General features: G+C 39.7%; 1 protein-coding gene across 1 annotated transcript; it reads right to left on the bottom strand.

Annotated features, from left to right (window-relative positions):
* Positions 1-97: 97 nt before the first annotated feature.
* On the bottom strand, positions 98-22,476 carry CISD2 (CDGSH iron sulfur domain 2). Its single transcript, XM_054553523.2, has 3 exons — positions 22,234-22,476; positions 2,715-2,929; positions 98-813 (listed from the first exon to the last, which is right to left on the bottom strand). The coding sequence occupies exons 1-3, from the start codon at positions 22,334-22,336 to the stop codon at positions 724-726; spliced, it is 408 nt and encodes a 135-aa protein (XP_054409498.1). The 5' UTR covers positions 22,337-22,476; the 3' UTR covers positions 98-723.
* Positions 22,477-22,742: the final 266 nt, after the last annotated feature.

Genomic DNA, 22,742 nt, shown 5'->3' with positions numbered 1-22,742 from the left:
GCCCATGAGTTTGGTTGTAAGTGTTCTTGCCATTCCACCCCAGCTGTCACTGAGTCAAACAGTTTAAAATATACACACACACAAACAGACACAAGCCTTTTGTAAAGTAAACAAATCTTTTATACTGTAAATAACTGTTCCTCAATGGAACTTTTTGTATCCGGTTTACTTCTTTTCTAAAACTGGGATATTCATATTAAATACACAACAATCTCTATAAAGCAAAGAATCTATCTCTGTGAAAACACAAGTAATTCTTGATGGCGATATTTTTCTTAATTCACCTAAACAAATGCAGTTTGGAAGGCCAAAAGGAGAAAAAAAACACTTCAGATTATCAAAACCAAAAGAGATATGAAAAAATAACATATTTAACAATGTAGGTGGGAATTTTAAATACAAGATCCTGTTGAAAATATTGATATTCAAAGAAACAAATAGCTTTGGATCCATAGCCACAATTTAGGCTTTCCTAGATTAAAATCAGAAGTGATTTTATTGTTGGAAGATACATTAATTCTTTGAAGACAGAATAAGAGGCTTGACAATTTAATTTTTAATTAAGTGACTGAATAGACAAAGGATCAAATACAAACAGTAGTGCAGGAAGAAAATAAATTGGAAGAAATAATTGTTCAACCAGTAGTAATAATTAAGACCACCATTTTAAAATTTTCTATACACAAAGAATGAGAAAATATTGTTATAATATTATTATTATTATTATACTTCTTTCTTCTTCAGTATTAGTGGACCCACATTATCTCCTGTCAATTCATTGTGTTTATTATGTGAACCATCGCAGGCAGGAAACTAAAAAGAAAAAAGAATTACAAGTGTTATTTTTAAAATATGATTCATTAGGTAGAAACATTTGTGAAATGCTCTCAGAAAGAAAGCATATCACTTGCTAAAAAAAATCAGATCGTTTTCGTGAGTAATAGTTACATTCTATATCCAACTGAACCATATTCAAAATCTAACAATTTAAACAGTTACTTCATTATTTGGTTTAGATTTTACATAAAAACCTATGAATGATTCCATATGAGTGATTAAAATAGACAACAGGTTTAAAAGGGAATCAAATAAGTTCTTGGTCATTTGTGGAGCTTGAAATTCGAGCTCACCTATTGCTTAATTTTAAAACAATGGAATTTAATTCAAAATAAATTATAATTTTTTCTTGCTATAAAACTCATGCATACCACACAATTTTTGAAAACAAAAATATATTTTAGGCTGGGTGCAGTAGCTTACGCCTGTAATCCCAACACTTTCAGAGGCAGAGGTGGACAAATCACTTGACATCAGGAGTTCAAGACTATTCTGGCCAACATGGCAAAACCCCATCTCTAACTAAAAATACAAAAGTTAGCTGGGTGTGGTGGCATACGCCTGTGTCTCGGGTACTTGGGAGGCTGAGGTGGGAGAATTCCTTGAACCCAGGAGGTGGAGGTTGCAGTGAGCTGAGATCATGCCATCGCACTCCAGCCTGAGTGACAGAGCAAGACTCTGTCCCCCGCAAAAATAAAGAATAAATAAAAATAAATTTTTAAAAATTCACTCATAACCCATCCAGATATAGGTAATAATAATTAACAGTTTGGTATATTTTTTCCTATGCATTTACTGTGTGTATTCTTTTTTTTTTTTTGTGAGACAGAGTCTCGCCTTGTCACCCAGGCTGGAGTGCAGTGGCGTGATCTTGGCTCACTGCAACCTCTGCCTCCTGGGTTCAAGTGATTCTCCTGCCTCAGCCTCCTGAGTAGCTGGGATTACAGATGCCTGGCTAATTTTTTTTTGTATTTTTTACTAGAGACGCGGTTTCACCATGTTGGTCAGGCTGTTCTCGAACCCCAGACCTCGTGATCCGCCTGCCTCGGCCTCCCAAAGTGCTGGGATTACAGGCGTGAGCCACCGCGCCTGGCCTGCGTGTATTCGTTTTTTAAACAAAATCGGGATCATACTGTAATATGCTTTCTTACTTATATCAGGATCTCATGTCATTATATATCCTTTAAAAACATGATCATTCCCTTTTTATCAGATATTTAGTTTATAAAAATTTTGCTATTACAAAGGATGTTGTGATGAGCAATACTGTACTAAAAACCTCAAATAATCTATGATCAAGTACAAGAAAACAGATTTTGTCAACTACTTATAGTACTTATCACTCCAAACTCCTTCCCACATTAAAAATCATCTATAATTCAGGCTATCATTTACTACCTCATATTATTAAAGCAGTTTACATATATCATCTCACTTCTCAAAAATATGTAATGTGGATGTATCAGGTTAAAACAAACAAACCCTGAAGATTAGAGATTAAAAATTAAGTAACTTGTCCAACCAAACTCATACTGTGACAAGTATATTTGACCACTATTTACTATGACACCAAAGCTTTTTTCCATTAAACCTTATGTACTCTCTCAAAGAATGTGTATTTTAAAATACATGTTACTCTACATAAATGCCGAACATTGCGAAGGCATGAGATTTTTATTCTTCTTTGCTGCTCCAACTTTTCTAATGTAGGTAGTTATCTATCATGACATGAAAACTTCAATTTAGGAATATGGTCTTTCAATACCAAATATTACAGAAAATTCTCTCATCTTAAAGAACTTCAAAACTGGGGATTTAAGAGGCGAAACAATCCTAGCACTGCAAAATTTTAGTGTACATGTAAACAGACATCTTACCGTTTTAGAACGCCAACACCTACAATAAGCTGCTTTAGTAAGACACAAATCTTCAATGTTTATTTCATTCACTACTTTCGGATTTTCCTTTTGTATTTTAAGATTAATCAAGCTATCCTTCTGTTGTTTCTTCTTTGGGAGGAACGGACGAACTGCAAGGTAGCCAAGAAGTGCGAGTACACCAAGGAAAGGCAATAACCGAAGCCATTCTGAAACTAAACATGTAGATTTGTCAGAATCTGCAGTGCTCTTGGAAAAGAATTCAAAGTAGCATGTCTAGTTTCATCCTTGAGCTTATTCTTTATCTGTTACTTTTCACATTAATTCCTTTTTAATGGATCCATAAAATTGTGAATAAACACAATAAAGCCAGCTCTACCAAAGACCACCTTACTTTATTTATAATTTGAGACCAGTGAAACTAGAAACCTAACTTTTCAGAAATAGGTTCCATTTCAAATATCCTATCTCATTGTCTACATCAAGTCTATTTGTGTTTGTCTATTTTTATTTTAGGAATTATGATCACTATAACTATGAACAAAATTCAATGTATATTTTATAGGTTAAGAAAACATTTTAACTCTTATCTCCTTAATACTATGTCTAAAATCATACAATGGAATATCTGCAAAATTTTTACCACTGATTCATAATATCAGAGAGAACATATCCTCTGATGCTTTAAGGTACATTTTTGGTAAATGTTGCTAAAGAGCACTGAAATTTTGTGTAAAAGCTACTATTTTAAAGAACAAATTGAAACTTTCTATGTTGAATGTTCTCATTTTAAGATATATCTAATTCCATAAACTTCACTTAAAGCCTTTTGGAGTACCTAACCTGTCTTAAGGGGACAGGGAATATAAGTGATACAAATGAAACAGTCCCGATGCCTGTGGAGACAAAAATACCAGGAAACCAAGATAAACATTTCAACACACATTTATCAAATGTCTGCTAGCACCCTGCCTCTGCTGGGCTCTTTTCTGTTCTTATAGAATTATCAGTTAACTTCCTTCACTGAATGCCTAATCTGATACCTTGCTAGGCACTATGTGGAAATAGCTTAGTTGAGAAAAGAGAAAAACAGGAAATAATATGCTAACGCATGCTAATAAACATTAAAGATAAATGAACAGGTTATACTAAGAGTATAAGGGCACTAGCTCATTTAACACTATGTTAGCTTAAACAACTATATGTGGTAGGTATTATTATTATCCCCATTTTACATGTGAGAAAACTGTATCCTAAGCAGGTTTAGTCCAGGACACCCTAAATCCAAAGCCTGTTGTCAGTTATCATGAATCAAACCCAATAGATCTAAAATTAAATTCTGTTCCTCTCTTGGTAAAACTACTCTCAAGAGATAATAGTACTATTTAACTATTGAAAGAAAAACAATATGAACTCTTCCAAAATGGAATTATTTTTGATATAACATCATGCCAAAGAAATCTAAATGATTTTGTATCCTCTTTTATTTCCTTGAGCAGTGGTTTGTAGTTCTCCTTGAAGAGGTCCTTCACATCCCTTGTAAGTTGGATTCCTAGGTATTTTATTCTCTTTGAAGCAATTGTGAATGGGAGTTCACTCATGATTTGGCTCTCTGTTTGTCTGTTATTGATGTATAAGAATGCTTGTGATTTTTGTACATTGATTTTGTATCCTGAGACTTTGCTGAAGCTGTTTATCAGCTTAAGGAGATTTTGGGCTGAGCCAATGGGGTTTTCTAGATATACAATCATGTCATCTGCAAACAGGGACAATTTGACTTCCTCTTTTCCTAATTGAATACCCTTTATTTCCTTCTCCTGCCTAATTGCCCTGGCCAGAACTTCCAACACTATGTTGAATAGAAGTGGTGAGAGAGGGCATCCCTGTCGTGTGCCAGTTTTCAAAGGGAATGCTTCCAGTTTTTGCCCATTCAGTATGATATTGGCTGTGGGTTTGACATAGACAGCTCTTATTATTTTGAGATACGTCCCATCAATACCTAATTTATTGAGAGTTTTTAGCATGAAGGGTTGTTGAATTTTGTCAAAGGCCTTTTCTGCATCTATTGAGATAATCATGTGGTTTTTGTCTTTGGTTTTGTTTATAGGCTGGATTACATTTATTGATTTATGTATATTGATCCAGCCTTGCATCCCAGGGATGAAGCCCACTTGATCATGGTGGATAAGCTTTTTGATGTGCTGCTGGATTCGGTTTGCCAGTATTTTATTGAGGATTTTTGCATCAATGTTCATCAAGGATATTGGTCTAAAATTCTCTTTTTTTGTTGTGTCTCTGCCAGGCTTTGGTATCAGGATGATGCTGGCCTCATAAAATGAGTTAGGGAGGATTCCCTCTTTTTCTATTGATTGGAATAGTTTCAGAAGGAATGGTACCAGTTCCTCCTTGTACCTCTGGTAGAATTCGGCTGTGACCCCGTCTGGTCCTGGACTTTTTTTGGTTGGTAAGCTATTGATTATTGCCACAATTTCAGCTCCTGTTATTGGTCTATTCAGAGATTCAATTCTTCCTGGTTTAGTCTTGGGAGGGTGTATGTGTTGAGGAATTTATCCATTTCTTCTAGATTTTCTAGTTTATTTGCGTAGAGGTGTTTGTAGTATTCTCTGATGGTAGTTTGTATTTCTGTGGGATCGGTGGTGATATCCCCTTTATCATTTTTTATTGCATCTATTTGATTCTTCTCTCTTTTTTTCTTTATTAATCTTGCTAGTGGTCTATCAATTTTGTTGATCCTTTCAAAAAACCAGCTCCTGGATTCATTAATTTTTTGAAGGGTTTTTTGTGTCTCTATTTCCTTCAGTTCTCCTCTGATTTTAGTTATTTCTTGCCTTCTGCTAGCTTTTGAATGTGTTTGCTCTTGCTTTTGTAGTTCTTTTAATTGTAATGTTAGGGTGTCAATTTTGGATCTTTCCTGCTTTCTCTTGTGGGCATTTAGTGCTATAAATTTCCCTCTACACACTGCTTTGAATGCATCCCAGAGATTCTGGTATGTTGTGTCTTGGTTCTCGTTGGTTTCAAAGAACATCTTTATTTCTGCCTTCATTTTGTTATGTACCCAGTAGTCATTCAGGAGCAGGTTGTTCAGTTTCCATGTAGTTGAGCGGTTTTGAATGGAAGAACATTCCATGCTCATGGGTAGGAAGAATCAATATCGTGAAAATGGCCATCCTTCCCAAGGTAATTTACAGATTCAATGCCATCCCCATCAAGCTACCAATGACTTTCTTCACAGAACTGGAAAAAACTACTTTAAAGTTCATATGGAACCAAAAAAGAGCCCACATCGCCAAGTCAATCCTAAGCCAAAAGAACAAAGCTGCAGGCATCATGCTACCTGACTTCAAACTATACTACAAGGCTACAGTAACCAAAACAGCATGGTACTGGTACCAAAACAGAGATATAGATCAATGGAACAGAACAGAGCTGTCAGAAATAATGCCACATATCTACAACTATCTGATCTTTGACAAACCTGAAAAAAACAAGAAATGGGGAAAGGATTCCCTATTTAATAAATGGTGCTGGGAAAACTGGCTAGCCATATGCGGAAAGCTGAAACTGGATCCCTTCCTTACACCTTATACAAAAATCAATTTAAGATGGATTAAAGACTTAAATGTTAGACCTAAAACCATAAAAACCCTAGAAGAAAACCTAGGCATTACCATTCAGGACATAGGCATGGGCAAGGATTTCATGTCTAAAACACCAAAAGCAATGGCAACAAAAGCCAAAATTGACAAATGGGATCTCATTAAACTAAAGAGCTTCTGCACAGCAAAAGAAACTACCATCAGAGTGAACAGGCAACCTACAAAATGGGAGAAAATTTTCACAACCTACTCATCTGACAAAGGGCTAATATCCAGAATCTACAATGAACTCCAACAAATTTACAAGAAAAAAACAAACAACCCCATCAAAAAGTGGGCGAAGGACATGAACAGACACTTCTCAAAAGAAGACATTTATGCAGCCAAAAAACACATGAAAAAATGCTCACCATCACTGGCCATCAGAGAAATGCAAATCAAAACCACAATGAGATACCATCTCACACCAGTTAGAATGGCAATCATTAAAAAGTCAGGAAACAACAGGTGCTGGAGAGGATGTGGAGAAATAGGAACACTTTTACACTGTTGGTGGGACTGTAAACTAGTTCAACCCTTGTGGAAGTCAGTGTGGTGATTCCTCAGGGATCTAGAACTAGAAATTCCATTCGACCCAGCCATCCCATTACTGGGTATATACCCAAAGGATTATAAATCATGCTGCTATAAAGACACATGCACACGTATGTTTATTGCAGCTCTATTCACAATAGCAAAGACTTGGAACCAACCCAAATGTCCAACAATGATAGACTGGATTCAGAAAATGTGGCACATATACACCATGGAATACTATGCAGCCATAAAAAATGATGAGTTCATGTCCTTTGTAGGGACATGGGTGAAATTGGAAATCATCATTCTCAGTAAACTATCGCAAGAACAAAAAACCAAACACCGCATATTCTCACTCATAGGTGGGAATTGAACAATGAGAACACATGGACACAGGAAGGGGAACATCACACTTTGGGGACTGTTGTGGGGTGGGGGGAGGGGGGAGGGATAGCACTGGGAGATATACCTAATGCTAGATGACGAGTTAGTCGGTGCAGCACACCAGCATGGCACATGTATACATATGTAACTTACTTGCACATTGCGCACATGTACCATAAAACCTAAAGTATAATAATAATAATAATAATAAAAAAAGAAATCTAAATGAAAAAACCTATTTATCTACCATTTGCATAGACAGCACCTATAAGAGTGGCTGGCAAAAAAGACACAATAAATGGTAGCTTTTATTCAGAGATTATAGAGATTGGTGAGGAAGTACTAGCAACTCCTTTGAAAAAAATATTTTGCCAAATAACTTGACAATGCTATATGGGCAAAAATCTTCAGGAATATAATCTTGTAGTTACCAGAATAAAACTCTGTAAAAGTATGAACTTTGTTTGCCATGTTGGCTGTTACATTCTCATAACCAAAGTGGAGACACTCCAAATAGGTTCTTTGAGTGAATTAAAGCTCTGGAGATGACAAAGAACTATTTTTGGGGGGAGAAGGAGGCCTATGTATAAGATCTGTGCTACTCAATATGGGCACCACTAGCCATACTGTTTAGATTTGTACCCAATAGACTTGTAGAAACTGTCTTGAAATAACAGTTTATTACTTATAGTTCCCAAGTGGAGAGGATACACTATGCAATGCAAGGCCACATGAGAAGGTACTAGGGCTGATCAGGAGGAAGAAAGAGGAAAGGGAAAAAAGCATGGACACAGGCCTTTATTGTGGTTTCCATGGAAAAGGCAAGGCAGGAAACTGTTCAGGACTGGCTAGCTTGAATAATTTCAGTGGGTTCTGGGCAAAAATAGTGGTCCCTAGTCGTCTCCTACCTGTCCCTGGGGTGATTTAGGGCAGGAGAAATATTGACTGGAGAAATATTGACTTCATGTGTAAGGGTTAGATAAAGGAGGTGGTTGGGGGCATGGGCTTTGGATTGGTTGGTTTGCATATGAAAGGCATGCTCACAGGCAAGTTATTTAGTATCTCTAGGAATTAAATCGTCTCCACAGCCAACAAGGCTCCTAAGATATTAAAGCATAATAAAATACAGAAAATTGAAAACACGGTTAATATACACATGTGGGCATGGTGGCTCACGCCTATAATCCCAACACTTTGGGAGGCTGAGGAGGGCAGATCACGAGGTTAGGAGTTCAAGACCAGCCTGGCCAACATGGTGAAACCCCATCTCTAATAAAAATACAAAAAATTATCCAGGCGTGGCGGCAGGCGCCTGTAATTCCAGCTACTTGGGAGGCTGAGGCAGGAGAATCGCTTGAACTCAGGAGGCGGGGGTTGCAGTGAGCCAAGATCATGCCATTGCACTCCAGCCTGGGCAACAAGAGCAAGACTCCGTCTCAAAAACAAAACAAAAAAAACGCATGTGGCTATTCACATGTAAATAAATTAAAATTAAGTAAAATGTAAAATGCTGTTTCTAAGACACACTGGTAACCTTTCAGAGGCTCAATAGCTAGCTACATGTGACTAGTGACGATCATATTGAACAGTACAGAGAACATTTCCATTACCACCAAGTTTTACTGGACAGTGCTACTATAGATCACTGGCTCTATAAAGTGCCATCTCCACAGAATGGCAAGGCTACCTTTCCAGCTTCAACTTCCACAAACATGATCTCTTCATGTACCTGAGGCCAGCCAAAGCTACTGTCTAGTAAGCAGCCTTTTTGAGTTCTTTGCATATAGAGTTCCTTCTGTTTTATCTAATTATCTTAGCTCGCAATTGGCCCCAGCATCCAGTATGTAACTTGAAATAGCAGTCATTAGATGTTTGTTCAATGTAGAATAACATTAAGTATTACTGTACATATTACAATATTTTAGAAGTCATAAGAGCTTAAATTTATCAAAAAGCAAGTGAATGGGAACGCAAAGATGAAAACCTTATTTATTTATTTTTGAGACAGAGTTTCACTTCCATTGCCCAGGCTGGAATGCAGTGGTGTGCTCTTGGTTCACTACAACCTCAACCTCCCAGGCTGAAGCTATCCTCCTGCCTCAGCCTCCCAAGTAACTGAAACTGCAGGAGCACACCACAACATCTGACTAATTTTTGTATTTTTAGTACAGATGGGGTTTCACCATGTTGGCCAGGCTGGTCTCAAACTCCTGACCTCAAGTGATCCGCCTGCCTCAGCCCCCCAAAGTCCTGGGATTACAGGTATGAGCCACCATGCCTGGTTGAAAACCTTAACGTTAGACTCTTAAATATAGCATTTCCTATCTTAACCCACAAACCTCAAGAACAAATGGTATTATTACTGTTTTAAAATCTGCTTCAGAAAATATTCTTTTGAACACTTAATTCCTTGGTAAAACACTACGCTTAAAAATACAGTAATGAGAGGTACCATTACCTCCTACAACAAAGTAATAACTTACCAAACTCTTAACGTAATCAACTTTTTAAAGATAACCAATTACAATTTAACTACTGAAAAACTTTATACATGAAAGCAATACAGCTTGAAAAGCTCAATTCAAATGACTGTAAGTACATTTATTCAGGCTGATTTTTTTGTACTGATACATAATAACTGTACATATTTATGGGGTACATGTGATATTTTGATACATGCATACATGCATACGATGTGCAATGATCAACTCAGTGTAACTGGGATATTCGTCAACTCAAACATTTATCATTTATTTATATTGAGAACATTCCAAATTTTCTCTAGCTATTTTAAAATATACACTAAAATTACTGATAACAATAGTCACCCTATTATGCTATTGAATACTAGAACTTTTCCTATATAACTGTACTATAGTGCCCATTAACCAACCTCTCTTCATTCTCTCCCTCCCAACCTTTCCTAGCCTCTGGTAACTACCATTTGACTATCTCCATGAGATCAACTTTTTTAGTTCCCACATATGAATGAGTACATAGAATATTTCTCTGTCAATTAAGGCTGATTTTATATGAAGAAAGATAAAATACAGAAGAATCAAACAAGAAACTTAAAAAAAATTTTTAAATGTGCTAGTCCCTATGGATCTGTTTGATATATGTTCAGCTATTACAGACATTTTAGATACTTTGAAAGGAGACTAACTGTAAATAATGTGCAAAAAAATTTTTTTTTTTTTGGCGACAGAGTCTCGCTCTGTTTCCCAGGCTGGAGTGCAGTGTCAGCTCACTGCAACCTCCACCACCCGGGTTCAAGCGATTCTCGTGCCTCAGTGACCTCCCGAGTAGCTGGGATTATAGGCGCACGCCACCACGCCCAGCTAATTTTTGAATTTTAGTAGAGATGGGGTTTCACCGTGTTGGTCAGGTTGGTCTCAAGCTCCTGACCTCAGGTGATCCACCCACCTTGGCCTCTCAAAGTGCTGGGATTACAGGCTTGAGCCACCGTGCCTGACCAAATAAAATAATTTAAAATAATTTTTTTTTTTTAATGAGGCAGTCTCACTCTGTCACCCAGGCTGGAGTGCAGTGGCATGATCTTGGCTCACTGCAACCTCTGCCTCCCGGGTTCAAGTGATTCTTGTGCCTCAGCCACCCAAATAGCTGGAATTATGGACGTGCGCCACCACACCAAGCAAATTTTTGTATAAAATAATGTATTTTATTCAGCATATATTTATTTTTGTCTTAGGATTATAAAGAATAACATTTATGTATTTATTTGGTAAATGTATCTCTTTTTTGGTATGTAAATACATAGGCTGTAAATGCTTAAAAAAATAAGGCTCTATTGTACTTTTCACTTAATGGTATGTCAGATTATTATATTATTTCCCCAACTCCTTAATATCAGTTGGAAACATAAATTTTAATGGCTGCATCTACCTATCATGTTCCCCAATCACAACATAAGAGATACAAGGGGGCTGGGCGTGGTGGCTCACGCCTGTAATCCCAGCACTTTGGGAGGCTGAGGTGGGCAGATCACTTGAGGTCAGGAGTTCGTGACCAGCCTGGCCAACATGGTGAAATCCCAACTCTACTAACAATACAAAAAATTAGCTAGGCATGGTGGCACGCGCCTGTAATCCCAGCTACTCAGGAGGCTGAGGCAGGAGAATCACTTAAATCCCGGAAGTGGAGGTGGCAGTGAGGTAAGATCTCACCACTGCACTCCAGCCTGGGAGACAGAGAAGAGACTCTAACTCAAAAAAATAAAAAAAAAGAAAGAAAAAGAGAGATACAAGGGCCAGGGACCTTATTTGTCTGATCATCTGTGTCCCCAGTGTCTATATAATGTCTGGCTCAATTTATTTAACTTACTTTTGTTTGAAGTGTTTAATTTACAGTTCAGTTTATTGAGCTTTTTGTTTGTTTGTTTGTTTTTTGAGATGGAGTCTCGCTCTGTCGCCCAGGCTGGAGTGCAGTGGCATGATCTTGGCTCACTGCAACCTCTGCCTCCCAGGTTCAAGAAATTCTCCTGCCTCAGCCTTCCGAGTAACTAGGATTACAGGTGCCTGCCAAAACGCCTGCTAATTTTTGTATTTTTAGTAGAGATGGGGTTTCACCATGTTGGCCAGGCTGGTCTCAAACTCTCATCTGCCTGCCTCAGCCTCCCAAAGTGCTGAGATTACAGGCGTGAGCCACCGCACCTGGCCAAGCTTTGTGTTTGTGAAGCACTCAGTTTGATGAGTTTTGGAACTATATGGACCTATAAACACCGCCTAAGACAAAATATATTTCCATTGCCCCAGAAAGTTTGCTCTTGTAGTACTTTTCCAATCAATCCCCCCCTTTCTGATTTTTATTAAGTGCTTACTAAACATTTTCTGAAAGAATAAATCAATTTCTCATTGTTAAACAGTTTTACTATGTAATTATTACTATAAAAATTAAATATTTACTATATAATTATTAAGTATCTACTAATATGGTTTGGCTCTGCATCCCCATCCAAATCTCATCTCAAATTGTAATCCCATAATCCCCACGTCAAGGGAGGAACCTGGTGGGTGGTGATTAAATCATCAAAGCAATCTCCCCCATGCTGTTCTCCTGATAGTGAGTTCTCATGAGATCTGGTTTTAAAATGGGCTCTTCCTGCTTTGCTCTTCACTCTTCTCTCCTGCCTCCTTGTGAAAAAGGTGCCCCTTACACCATAATTGTAAGTTCCCTGAGGCCTCCCTAGTCATGCGTAACTGTGAGTCAATTAAACTTATTTCTTTTATAAATTACCCAGTTTGGGGTAGTATTTTTATTTTATGTTTTTACTTCTTTTATAGCAGTGTGAAAGCTAATACAGTAAATTGCTACAACAGAGAGTTGGGTACTGCTATAAAGATACCCGAAAATGTGGAAGCAATTTTGGAATTGGGTAACTGGCAGAGGTTGGAACACTTTGCAGGGCTCAGAAGACAGTAAGATGTGGAAAAGTCTGGAACTTCCTAGAGATTTATTGAATGGTTTTGACCAAAATGCTGACAGTGATATGGACAATAACATCCAGGCTGATGTGGTCTCAGCTGGAGATGAGGAACTTATTGGGAAATGGAGCAAAGGTCACTCTTGCTATGCTTTAGCAAACAGACTGGTGGCATTTTGCCCCTGCCCAAGAGAGTTATGAAACCTTTAACTTGAGAGAGAGATGATCTGAAATCGGAACTTAGGTTTAAAAGGAAAGCAGAGCATAAAAGTTTGGAAAATTTGCAGTCTGATGATGCAACATAAAAACCCAGCTGGGTGCTGGTGGCTCATGCCTGTAATCCCAGCACTTTGGGAGGCTGAGGCGGGCAGATCAGGAAGTCAAGACATCAAGACCATCCTGGCCAACATGGTGAAACCCTGTGTCTACTAAAAATACAAAATTAGCTGGGCATGGTGGTGCACACCTGTAGTCCTACTCAGGAGGCTGAGGCAGGAGAATCACTTGAACCCAGGAGGCGGAGGTTGCAGCGAGCTGAGATCGTGTCACTGCACTCCAGCTTGGGTGACAGTGCGAGACTCTGTCCCCCTCCTTCCCCCCCCCCACAAAAAAAAAAAAACCATTTTCTGGGGAGAAATTCAAGCTGGCTGCAGAGATCTGCGTAAGTAACAAGGAGCCAAATATTAATTGCCAAGACAATGGGGAAAATGTCTCCAGGACATGTCAGAGGTCTTCACAGCAGGCCCTTCCATCACAGGCCCAGAGGCCTAGAAGGAAAAAATGGTTTTGTGGGCCAGGCCCAGGGCTTTGCTGCTTTGTGCAGTATTGGGACTTGATGCCCTGTGTCCCAGCCATGGCTAAAAGGGGCCAACATACAGCTTGAGCCACTGCCTCAGAGGGAGCAAGCCCCAAGCCTTGGTGGCTTCCATGTGGTGTTGGGCCTGTGGATGCATAGAAGTCTAGAATTGAGGTTTGGGAACTTCACCCTAGATTTCACAGGATGTATGGAAACACCTGGATGTCCAGGCAGAAGTCTACTGCAGGGGTGGAGCCTTCATGGAGAACCTCTGCTAGGGCAGTGCAAAGGGGAAATGTGGGGTTGGAGCCCTCACACAGAGTCCCCACTGGGTCACTGCCTAGCAGAGCCGTGAGAAGGCGGCTACCTGCTCCAGACCCCGAATGGTATATCTAACAACAGCTTGCACTATGCATCTGGAAAAGCTGCAGGCACTCAATGCCAGCCCATGAAGGAGCTGCCCAAGGCCATGGGAGCCTACCCCTGGCATCGGTGTGCTCCAGATGTGACATGGGGTCAAGGGAGAACATTTTGGAGCTTTATGATTTAATGACTGCCCCACTGGATTTCAGACTTGCATGGGCCCTGTGGCCCTTCTGTTTTGGCCAATTTTGCCCATTTGGAGTGGGTGTATTTACCCAATACCTGTACTGCCATTGTATCTTAAAAGGAACTAACTTGTGTTTTATTTCACTGGCTCATAGGTGGAAGGGACTTGTCTTGTTTCAGATGAGACTTTGTACTGTGGACTTTTGAGTTGATGATGAAATGAATTAAGACTTTGGAGGACTGCTGGGAAGGCATGATTGATTTTGAAATGCAAAATGGATGTGAAATTTGGGAGAAGCCAGGGGTGGAATAATATGGATTGGCTCTGTGTCCCCACCCAAATCTCACCTCTTATAATGCCCATAATTTCCACATGTTGAGGGAGGAAACTGGTGGGAGGTGATTGGATCATGGGAGTGGTTTTCCCCATGCTGTTCGCATGAGATCTGGTTTTATAAGGGGCTCTTGCCCTTTCACTCCTCACTCTTCTCTCTCCAGCTTCCTTGTGAAAAAGGTGTCTGCGTTCTCTTCTACAATGACCGTAAGTTTCCTAAGGCCTACCTAGCCATGCAGAACCGTGAGTCAACTAAACCTCTTTCCCTTATAAATTACCCACTCTTGGGTATTATCTTTTTGTTTTTTCAGATGGAGTCTTACTCTGTCACCAAGCTGGAGTGCAGTGGCGTGCTCTTGGCTCACTGCAATCTCCGCCTCACGGGTTCAAGTGATTCTCCTGCCTCAGCCTCCTGAGTAGCTGGGATTACAGGTGTGCGCCACCACATCCAGCTAATTTTTTTGTATTTTTAGTACAGACAGGGTTTCACCATGTTGACCAGGATGGTCTCAATCTCCTGACCTCGTGATCTGCCCACCTCGGCCTCTCAAAGTGCTGGGATTACAGGCGTGAGCCACAGCACCTGGCCTCTTGAGTAGTTATCTTTATAGCAGTGTGAAAACAGACTAATACACCTACTATGTAGAGATACTGTGCTAAATGCAAATACAGTAGCTGTCTTATTTATATCTATGTAACCAGTGCTTAGTAATTTGCACAGAACAGGACTTCAGTAAACAACTAATTCAGTTTATCTGTGGTGTAAATCCAGATTTTCATATACTTGGAACCAGGTTTCTTTTGTCTGTAAAGCAGGAATAACAACTGTAAGTTCATTTGTTCAACAGTATTTACTTAGTACCCACCACACTCCACAAATTGCACTATGTGGGGATACAGGCTAATAGATAAGGTCCCTTCTCTCATAGGGTATATATTTCAGAGGACAGAGACTATAAACAAGTGAACAAATAAACAAGATGATCACAGACTGTAGTAACTGTTATAAAGGAAATAAAGGATGACATAAGAGAAAAACTAACCTGGGGCAAAGCAGTAGGTTGGCTGCAATTTTAGGTAAGGGGTCAGGGGTTTCTGAAAAAAGAACCTTTAAGCAGAGACCTAACGAATAAGAAGCCAGGAGCTTAAGCACTTGAGAGCAGAATTTTCAAGGCACAAAGAAAAGTAAAGAGTCTTCTAACTTCATAGGATTGCTGGGAGAAATGAATGAAGTAGGAACCCACTCAGTAAAAACTACAGAACACAATTCAAACTATTAATGCATTCTGCCTTAAAACTATATAGTTAGGTAAATATTTGTCTCCTCCCCAACTAAACAAAAAATCCCTAACTCCCTACCCTTCAACAGAGACTTACCATAAACCAAGACCTCAGTAAGTTTTAGCCTAATTGAGTTCGTACTCCAATAAACTGGCATTTGAGGTAATTCCTACAAGGTCTGGACTTATTTGTCTTTGTTCATGGCTTATGAATAATAACAGTGTAAGTTAAAATACAGGAAGACTACTTAAAATATTTAAGAAAAAAACTTTCAGCACCTTCTAAAATTGTAATACCTCACTCACATATATCAGGTGATGGGACAGGTACTGAAGATACAAAAATTATAAAACACAGTCCCTGTTAGAAAGGAGCTTGCCATTTAGTATGGAAAACAGACCTATAAAAGACGATTATAGTACTGTGTAGTATGAGCAATCATACAGAAGCAACGCAGAGGTACAAGTTATTCACTCTTTACTGGCATGAGCAAAAACTGCACAGGTTTTGATACTTAAATAGGTTTCTGAAAGATGAAGAGTACAGAAGTTCATGGGAATATGGGAGGAAGAGCTTCATTCCATGCAAAGGAAGCTGCATAGGCAAAGGTATGGAGATATGACATACATTAAGTGTCTGGGAAACTAAGCACCATAGTATTGTTAGAATTTAATGAAAGGGAACTGTAGAACTGAGCAGGTGCCATATGATGACAAGCTCTGATATTCAACAGGTAAGTAGGAATCTAACCTGTGCATAATAGGAAACCACTGAAATATTTGAATATTAACCTAACTAGGAAATTGTTCACCTATGAAGTCACTCTGGTATCAGATGGAAGATGGATTAGAGGGCCACAGGAATAGCAGAGAGGGCTAGTGGAAGAAGACAAGGTAAGACAACCTGTTGAAAATCCATGGAGATGGTCTGGAAGAAAATAGTTTGAGATAAAACTAAGGTAGTGGCCATTAAAGCAGAGAAGAGAAAACAAATGTGAGCAGTAGTCTCTACTGGGATTCCCTAAACTGCAGGGAACAATGTGTTTGTGCTTGCATTTTCGTTTTCTTTTTTAGCTTAAAACAACAGAAATGTATTCACTCACAGTTCTAGTAGCGAGAAGTCCAAAATCAAGGTGTCAGCATGGTTGGTTCCTTCTGGAGGATCTGAGGGAGAAGCTGTGGTGTCCCTTAGCTTGTAGGCCTATCACCCCAATCTCTGCCTCCATCTTCACACGGTGTTCTCCCTTTGTGTGTGCCCAAATTTCCTTTTTAAAATATTTTAATATAATTTCGACTTTTGTTTTAGGTTGAGGAGGTAAATGTGCAGGTTTGTCATATGGGTATATTGTGTGATGCTGAGGTTCGGGATATGGCTGATCCTCTCACCTATGTAGTGAGCATAGTACCCAATAGTCTTCAACCCTTGACCTCCTGCCTCCCTCCCCTTTAGCAGTTCCCAGTGTCTACTGTTGCCATCTTCATGTCCATGAATACTCAACGTTTAGCTCCCAGTTGTAAGAATATGTGTTATTTGGTTTTCTGTTTCTGTGTTAATCTCCTTAGGATAATGGTCTCCAGCTGCATCCATATTGCTGCAAAGGATAAGATTTTGTTCTTTTTCTGTTTGCCAATTTTTTTTTTTTTGAAGACAGAGTCTTACTCTGTTGCCCAGGCTGGAGTGCAGTGGCATGATCTCAGCTCACTGTGACCTCTGCCTCCTGGGTCAAGCGGTTCTCCTGCCTCGGCCTCCTGAGTAGCTGAAAATACAAATGTGCACTACCACACCCGGCTAATTTTTGCATTTTTAGTAAAGACGGGGTTTCACCATGTTGGCCAGGCTAGTCTTGTACTCCCAACCTCAAGTGATCTGCCCGCCTCAGCCTCCAAAAGCGGTGGAATTAAAGGCATGAGCCATACCATGCCTGGCCTGTTTTGCCAATTTTTAAATGAGTTCTTCATCTTCTTATCGAGCTCAATACTGAGCAACGACCTAATATTCATATTGACTTTTACGTCCCATTTTTTTTTTTTAAGAGATGGTTTCGCTCTGCTGCCTAGGCTGGAATGTAGTGCCAGGACTCAAGCAATTCTCTGGCCTCAGCCTTCCACGTATCCCACTATTGAGATAAATAACAGGACCAAAAAGGAAGAATGAAAGAACCAGCACCATCAAAGAAACAAAATCTAGGCCACTCGCAGTGGCTCACACCTGTAATTCCAGCACTTTGGGAGGCTGAGGTGAGTGGATAGCTTGAGCTCAGGAGCTCAAGACCAGCCTGGGCAACATGGCAAAACCCCGTCTCTAAAAAAAGATACAAAAAAATGAGCCAGGTGTGGTGGCATGCACCTGTAGTACCAGCTACTCAAGAGGTTGAGGTGGGAGAATGGCTTGAGCTTGTGAAGTCGAGGCTGCAATGAGTGGGTAGAGATCATGCCACCTGCACTCCAGCCTGGGCAACAGAGTGAAACCCTTTCTCAAAAAAGAAAACCAAAATCTAGTCAGAAAAGAAAATTTCAAAGCAACTTGAATAGCTGATTTGGTCAGGCTTTGTGTCCCCACTGAAATCTCATCTTGAATTATAATCCCCATAATCCCCACGTGTCAAGGGAAAAACCAGGTGGAGGTAAATGGATTATGGGTGTGGTATCCCCCATGCTGTTCTTGTGATAGTGAGTGAGTTCTCATGAGATCTGATGGTTTTATAAGGGGCTATTCCTCCTTTGCTCGGCACTTCTTCCTGCCATGATATGAAGAAGGTGCCTTGTTTCCCCTTCGCCTTCCGCCATGATTGTACGTTTCCTGAGGCCTCCCCAGCCATGCTGAACTGTGAGTGGATTAAACCTCTTCCTTTATAAATTACCCAGTCTTGCGCAGTTCTTTATAGCAGTATGAAAACAGACTGATACGGTAGCTAACAATTTTAACATAAATTTTCTGAAAGTTTAGACACTGTTAAAACGAAGTATCTTCTTTGAGAAACAAAATTAGGTTTAACCTTTTATTATATATAGTGACACAGGCTAGCTATGACACCTATTCCTTATGATATATAAATACTATTATTAAAACATTTTTTAACGTACTTATAGACAAACTTGGATCTCGATGAGGAATTACATTCCACAGAACTAGAACAGAATTTTTCCATTTCAGATTTTCAAACATCTACATATAATATAGCCATATCATCTTATGTTACCATAAAAATAATACTGGCAGCTTGGTTGCTGGTTATTTTATAACATATTTTCTCATTTATCATTTGTAGCTAAACACAGAATTATTTCTATTTCTTAACTGTAGAAAAGATAAAATATTTTCAATGCATAGGTTTACTATTACCACTTAAAACCTAAGGTAGGGCTGGGCGCAGTGGCTCACACCTGTAATCCCAGCACTTTGGGTGGCCGAGGCAGACGGATCACCTGAGGTCAGGAGTTCGAGACCAAACTGGCCAACATGGTGAAACTCCGTCTCTACTAAAAATACAAAAAATTAGCCAGGCATGGTGGCACATGCCTGTAGTCCCGGCTACTCAGGAGGCTGAGGCATAAGCATCACTTGAACCCAGGAGGCAGAGGTTGCAGTGAGCCGATACTGCACTCCAGTGTGGGCAACAGAGACTCCCTCTCAAAACAAACAAACAAACAAACAAAAAAACCTAAGTTAAACATAAATTAGCTACAGTAATTTATCTTGAATGCCTCACTCTTGAAAATGTGACATAAACAAAGATAGTTAAGTTGTTTCTGATAGGTAAGAACTGCCTGCACTTAACTAGTATATGGTCATTAAAGATCTCCATGTGGTTTCTAAGAATGCAGAGTCATCATAAGAGAGTCAATAGCTTTAAAAAACAGCTAGACTTAAACAGAGAACGAAATGTAGGCAATAATAATGTGAACTGTATTGTTTTTTGCTCTAATTTTCATAGAAGAAAATGGAAATATTTTTTGGTCCCCTAGACATTTTAAACAATTGCTAAAAAGTTGTCTTCCAACTTTTTAACAAAAGTGTACATTATGGATTCTACAAGTAACTCATTTAAGAAAGCCAAATGTCATTAACTCTTACAATCTATTCAGAATGGAGACCTAGAGTGGAAAATAGCCACTGAAATTTTTCTTCTATAGTACTCCAAAATAAACCCTGCAATTGTTTTGTCCAATCCAAAAAGGGCTATCTCATGTTTTTCATAAACCTAACTTTACAAGCATGTTCATGTTTCCTAAATAAACTAGCAATAAAATGAGAACTATTAACTATAGCCACACTGTAATGGGACTTAAGTTAAATGTATGTTATTAAAATACTTCTCAGAATGGTCATTATTTCTGAGAATCAGTCTTCATATTAAATATTTAACAACTTTTAAGAGGAAGTTACTATATATTCTTGATTTAAGAGGGAAAAGATTTTGGTTGAGTTTTCTTAATGTCTTTAATAGGAATTAAATATTTGTTGACACTAGGGATCCTCAAGAAAAGAAAGCATACTTCTAAAATCTAGCCATTAAATCTAGTTTCATACTTTCTAATTTTCTTCAATTATACTTGATTTACAGAGAACTGAAACTAATACAAATGCAGCCACCATCTGGAAAAAACATATGTAATTCATTGGACATTTTCCTTTCCTGACTGTTAAAAATTCCTCAACAGTTAACTTATGCAAATTAGTAAGAAGGTACAAATGTCAAAATGACAAAAGGGTACAAATGTCACAATATGATCATACCGTTTTGGCCTGGTCTTGCTATTTAAGTGAAGACATCCAAAAGGGAGAAATATGACAACTGGTATTTGCCTACTTGCCAATGAACTATTACATAATGAATTTTAAAAAATAGAAACATTTCTAATTTCCAGCTGTAAGGGAATGAATGGTTAGGCCCATTGTGATGTTAAAACTAAAATAAGTATTTAGTTGTTAGGGAAAAAATGAGGATTATATTAAAATATGTAAAGTACTTAAGTAAAAGAAGTGGGGAAAGCCAAAATTTTATGGAATTGCTGCAATTCTGTCAGAGTAAACTGGTAGGATCAAAAGATTTGATGTTTATAAACACTTGATGTGAAACGTTTTTCATTTTATTTTACTTTTGCATTGCTTCTGATGTTCAGATGTTCCTTTTTAATGTTTATTATTGTTACCATGCTTTCTATTCAAGTGCATGTTTTCTACTAAAACTCTTAATATTTAAAAAATATTAAAATCTCACAATCCACTCAACAGAGCGTCTGTCTGACCATAATTCAATGAATCTCTAGATTTGGAAGAGAATTTAATTGTCACCTAGTTTATCCCTTCTAAATCTATCGACCACCCACCACCAGAGTCTTTTTGTTTGTTTTTTTCATCTTTGAGACGGGCTATCACTGAAGCACCACATTTGTTTGGGGAAAGCATTCTTTAATTAAAAAAAAAAATCTTCCTTAGACTGAAATTCACCTCCCAATAACCTTCACTAATTTGGTTAATTTGTTATCAGTTCTATATTTTAGTCCACACAAATCTTATTTTTCTTCTACCAGACAGCTGTGCGATTGCTGTATTTTAGGTCAGGTACTACCGATCTTTAGAACGTTCCCGGCGAAGCAACCCTATTTACCTCAGAATTATCTTAATTCATGTTTGCACTTCCTGATAACCTAGGACATAGGAGTTCAATACTTGCTGATTCCTTCACCATCCTACTCGGTCTGAGTTCCGTTTAGAAATATCCCCCTTACAATGAAATGCTCATAACTCAACACTATCTCCCAAGTGTTGACTGCATTCTGGAGGTTTTCATCCTTTAGATGTGAAATCCTCATGAGTTGTGTGGGTTAAGTGAGGGTCCTTAAGTACAGAACGTTACATATATTCACTAAATTTCATTTTCTAAGATTTCACTCCTCATACCGGCCTTCGAATACTTTCCTGGGTAAGGTATCTTTCTTCCAACTTAAGTTACCTCAGCAGGCCCCGGGACCGTAGAAACGTAGGTGACCTCAAATGCCCCCTATGATAGGTCAATTCTAACCTGAGGGAATGGAGGTTATCTCCTAATTTCGTTACTAAATAAAACGGTCATATACGTGTTACGTGTAAGTCTATATTTCTCTCCCACACACTCCCACCCACACGCTGAGGGTACAACCCAGCCGGTAGCTGGGGCCGCCTGTTACATGAGGCCTTAGATAACGACGACTTAGCCCGCTTTAAAATAAACAAGTACGCTACAGAGAACGATGAGCAGGACAGGAGATGAAAGAGACTGGCCTGTTCCCAACTCAGCACCTTCTCTGCAAAAACCTGGTATCTTGCCACGGAACGACACCGGAGACAACTCCGAGGACAAAAGACCCCGGGACATCAAGCATCGCACAGGCGTTCCCCAGGCAGCTGCGCCGGCGCGCGCCCACCTTCCTCTGCGCGCGGGGATCACGTGCCAGGCGCCGAGCTCCGTCCCGCCCCTTGGCCCTAGGATTTTTACGCCTCCTTCCCCCGCTTGGCGAGGGTGCAAGGATGGGGACTAGCTGATGGGGGAGGATTACCTGTGAGCTTAGCGAACCCGGTAATGCTTTCAGGGACTGGGAGCCGTTTCAGATATGCGGGGAGCTGCACCTTCACGATGCGGGCCACGCTCTCCAGCACCATCCTGGCCAGCGGCGTCCACTCCTCTCCCGAGCCCCCTCTGCTCTGGCCAAGCTGCAGCGCCTGCGCCGAGAGCGGAAGCGGCCGGCGGGCACTCGCGGCCTCGGCCTGGGCGGCGGGCGGGGCGGCGGGCCCTGGGAGGAGAGGTGACCTGCCGGGCGCCGATTGGCGGCAGGCGAGTGACGTACGCTCGCGGCGGACTGCCGAGCCGCGGGAACTGGCGGGTAGCGAGGCCCTCCTCGGAATCTCGTGTGAAGGTGGCCCTCCTGTTGGGCCTTTAACGTCTGTAGATGCTGGAGACCAGCAGAAAGGATACTGTGTGCGATGAGATAAGCATGTGAGAATGCTTTCTAACCGAAAGTGCCTTTCAAAAGTGAGTCTCTCTTGCTGTCTCTACTTCGTCCCCTCT

The sequence above is a fragment of the Pongo abelii genome, chromosome 3 (assembly GCF_028885655.2).
Source record: "Pongo abelii isolate AG06213 chromosome 3, NHGRI_mPonAbe1-v2.0_pri, whole genome shotgun sequence".
NCBI classification, from domain to species: domain Eukaryota; kingdom Metazoa; phylum Chordata; class Mammalia; order Primates; family Hominidae; genus Pongo; species Pongo abelii.
This window is presented reverse-complemented; position numbering and strand designations above follow the sequence as displayed.

Coding starts and splice junctions, on each gene's coding strand:
- CISD2 (XM_054553523.2), bottom strand. CDS start 22,336: ATGGTGCTGGAGAGCGTGGCCCGCATCGTGAAGGTGCAGCTCCCCGCA. Junction 2,930..22,233: donor CGGGTTCGCTAAGCTCACAG/GTAATCCTCCCC, acceptor CTACATGTTTAG/TTTCAGAATGGCTTCGGTTA. Junction 814..2,714: donor GGTGTTGGCGTTCTAAAACG/GTAAGATGTCTG, acceptor TTTTCTTTTTAG/TTTCCTGCCTGCGATGGTTC.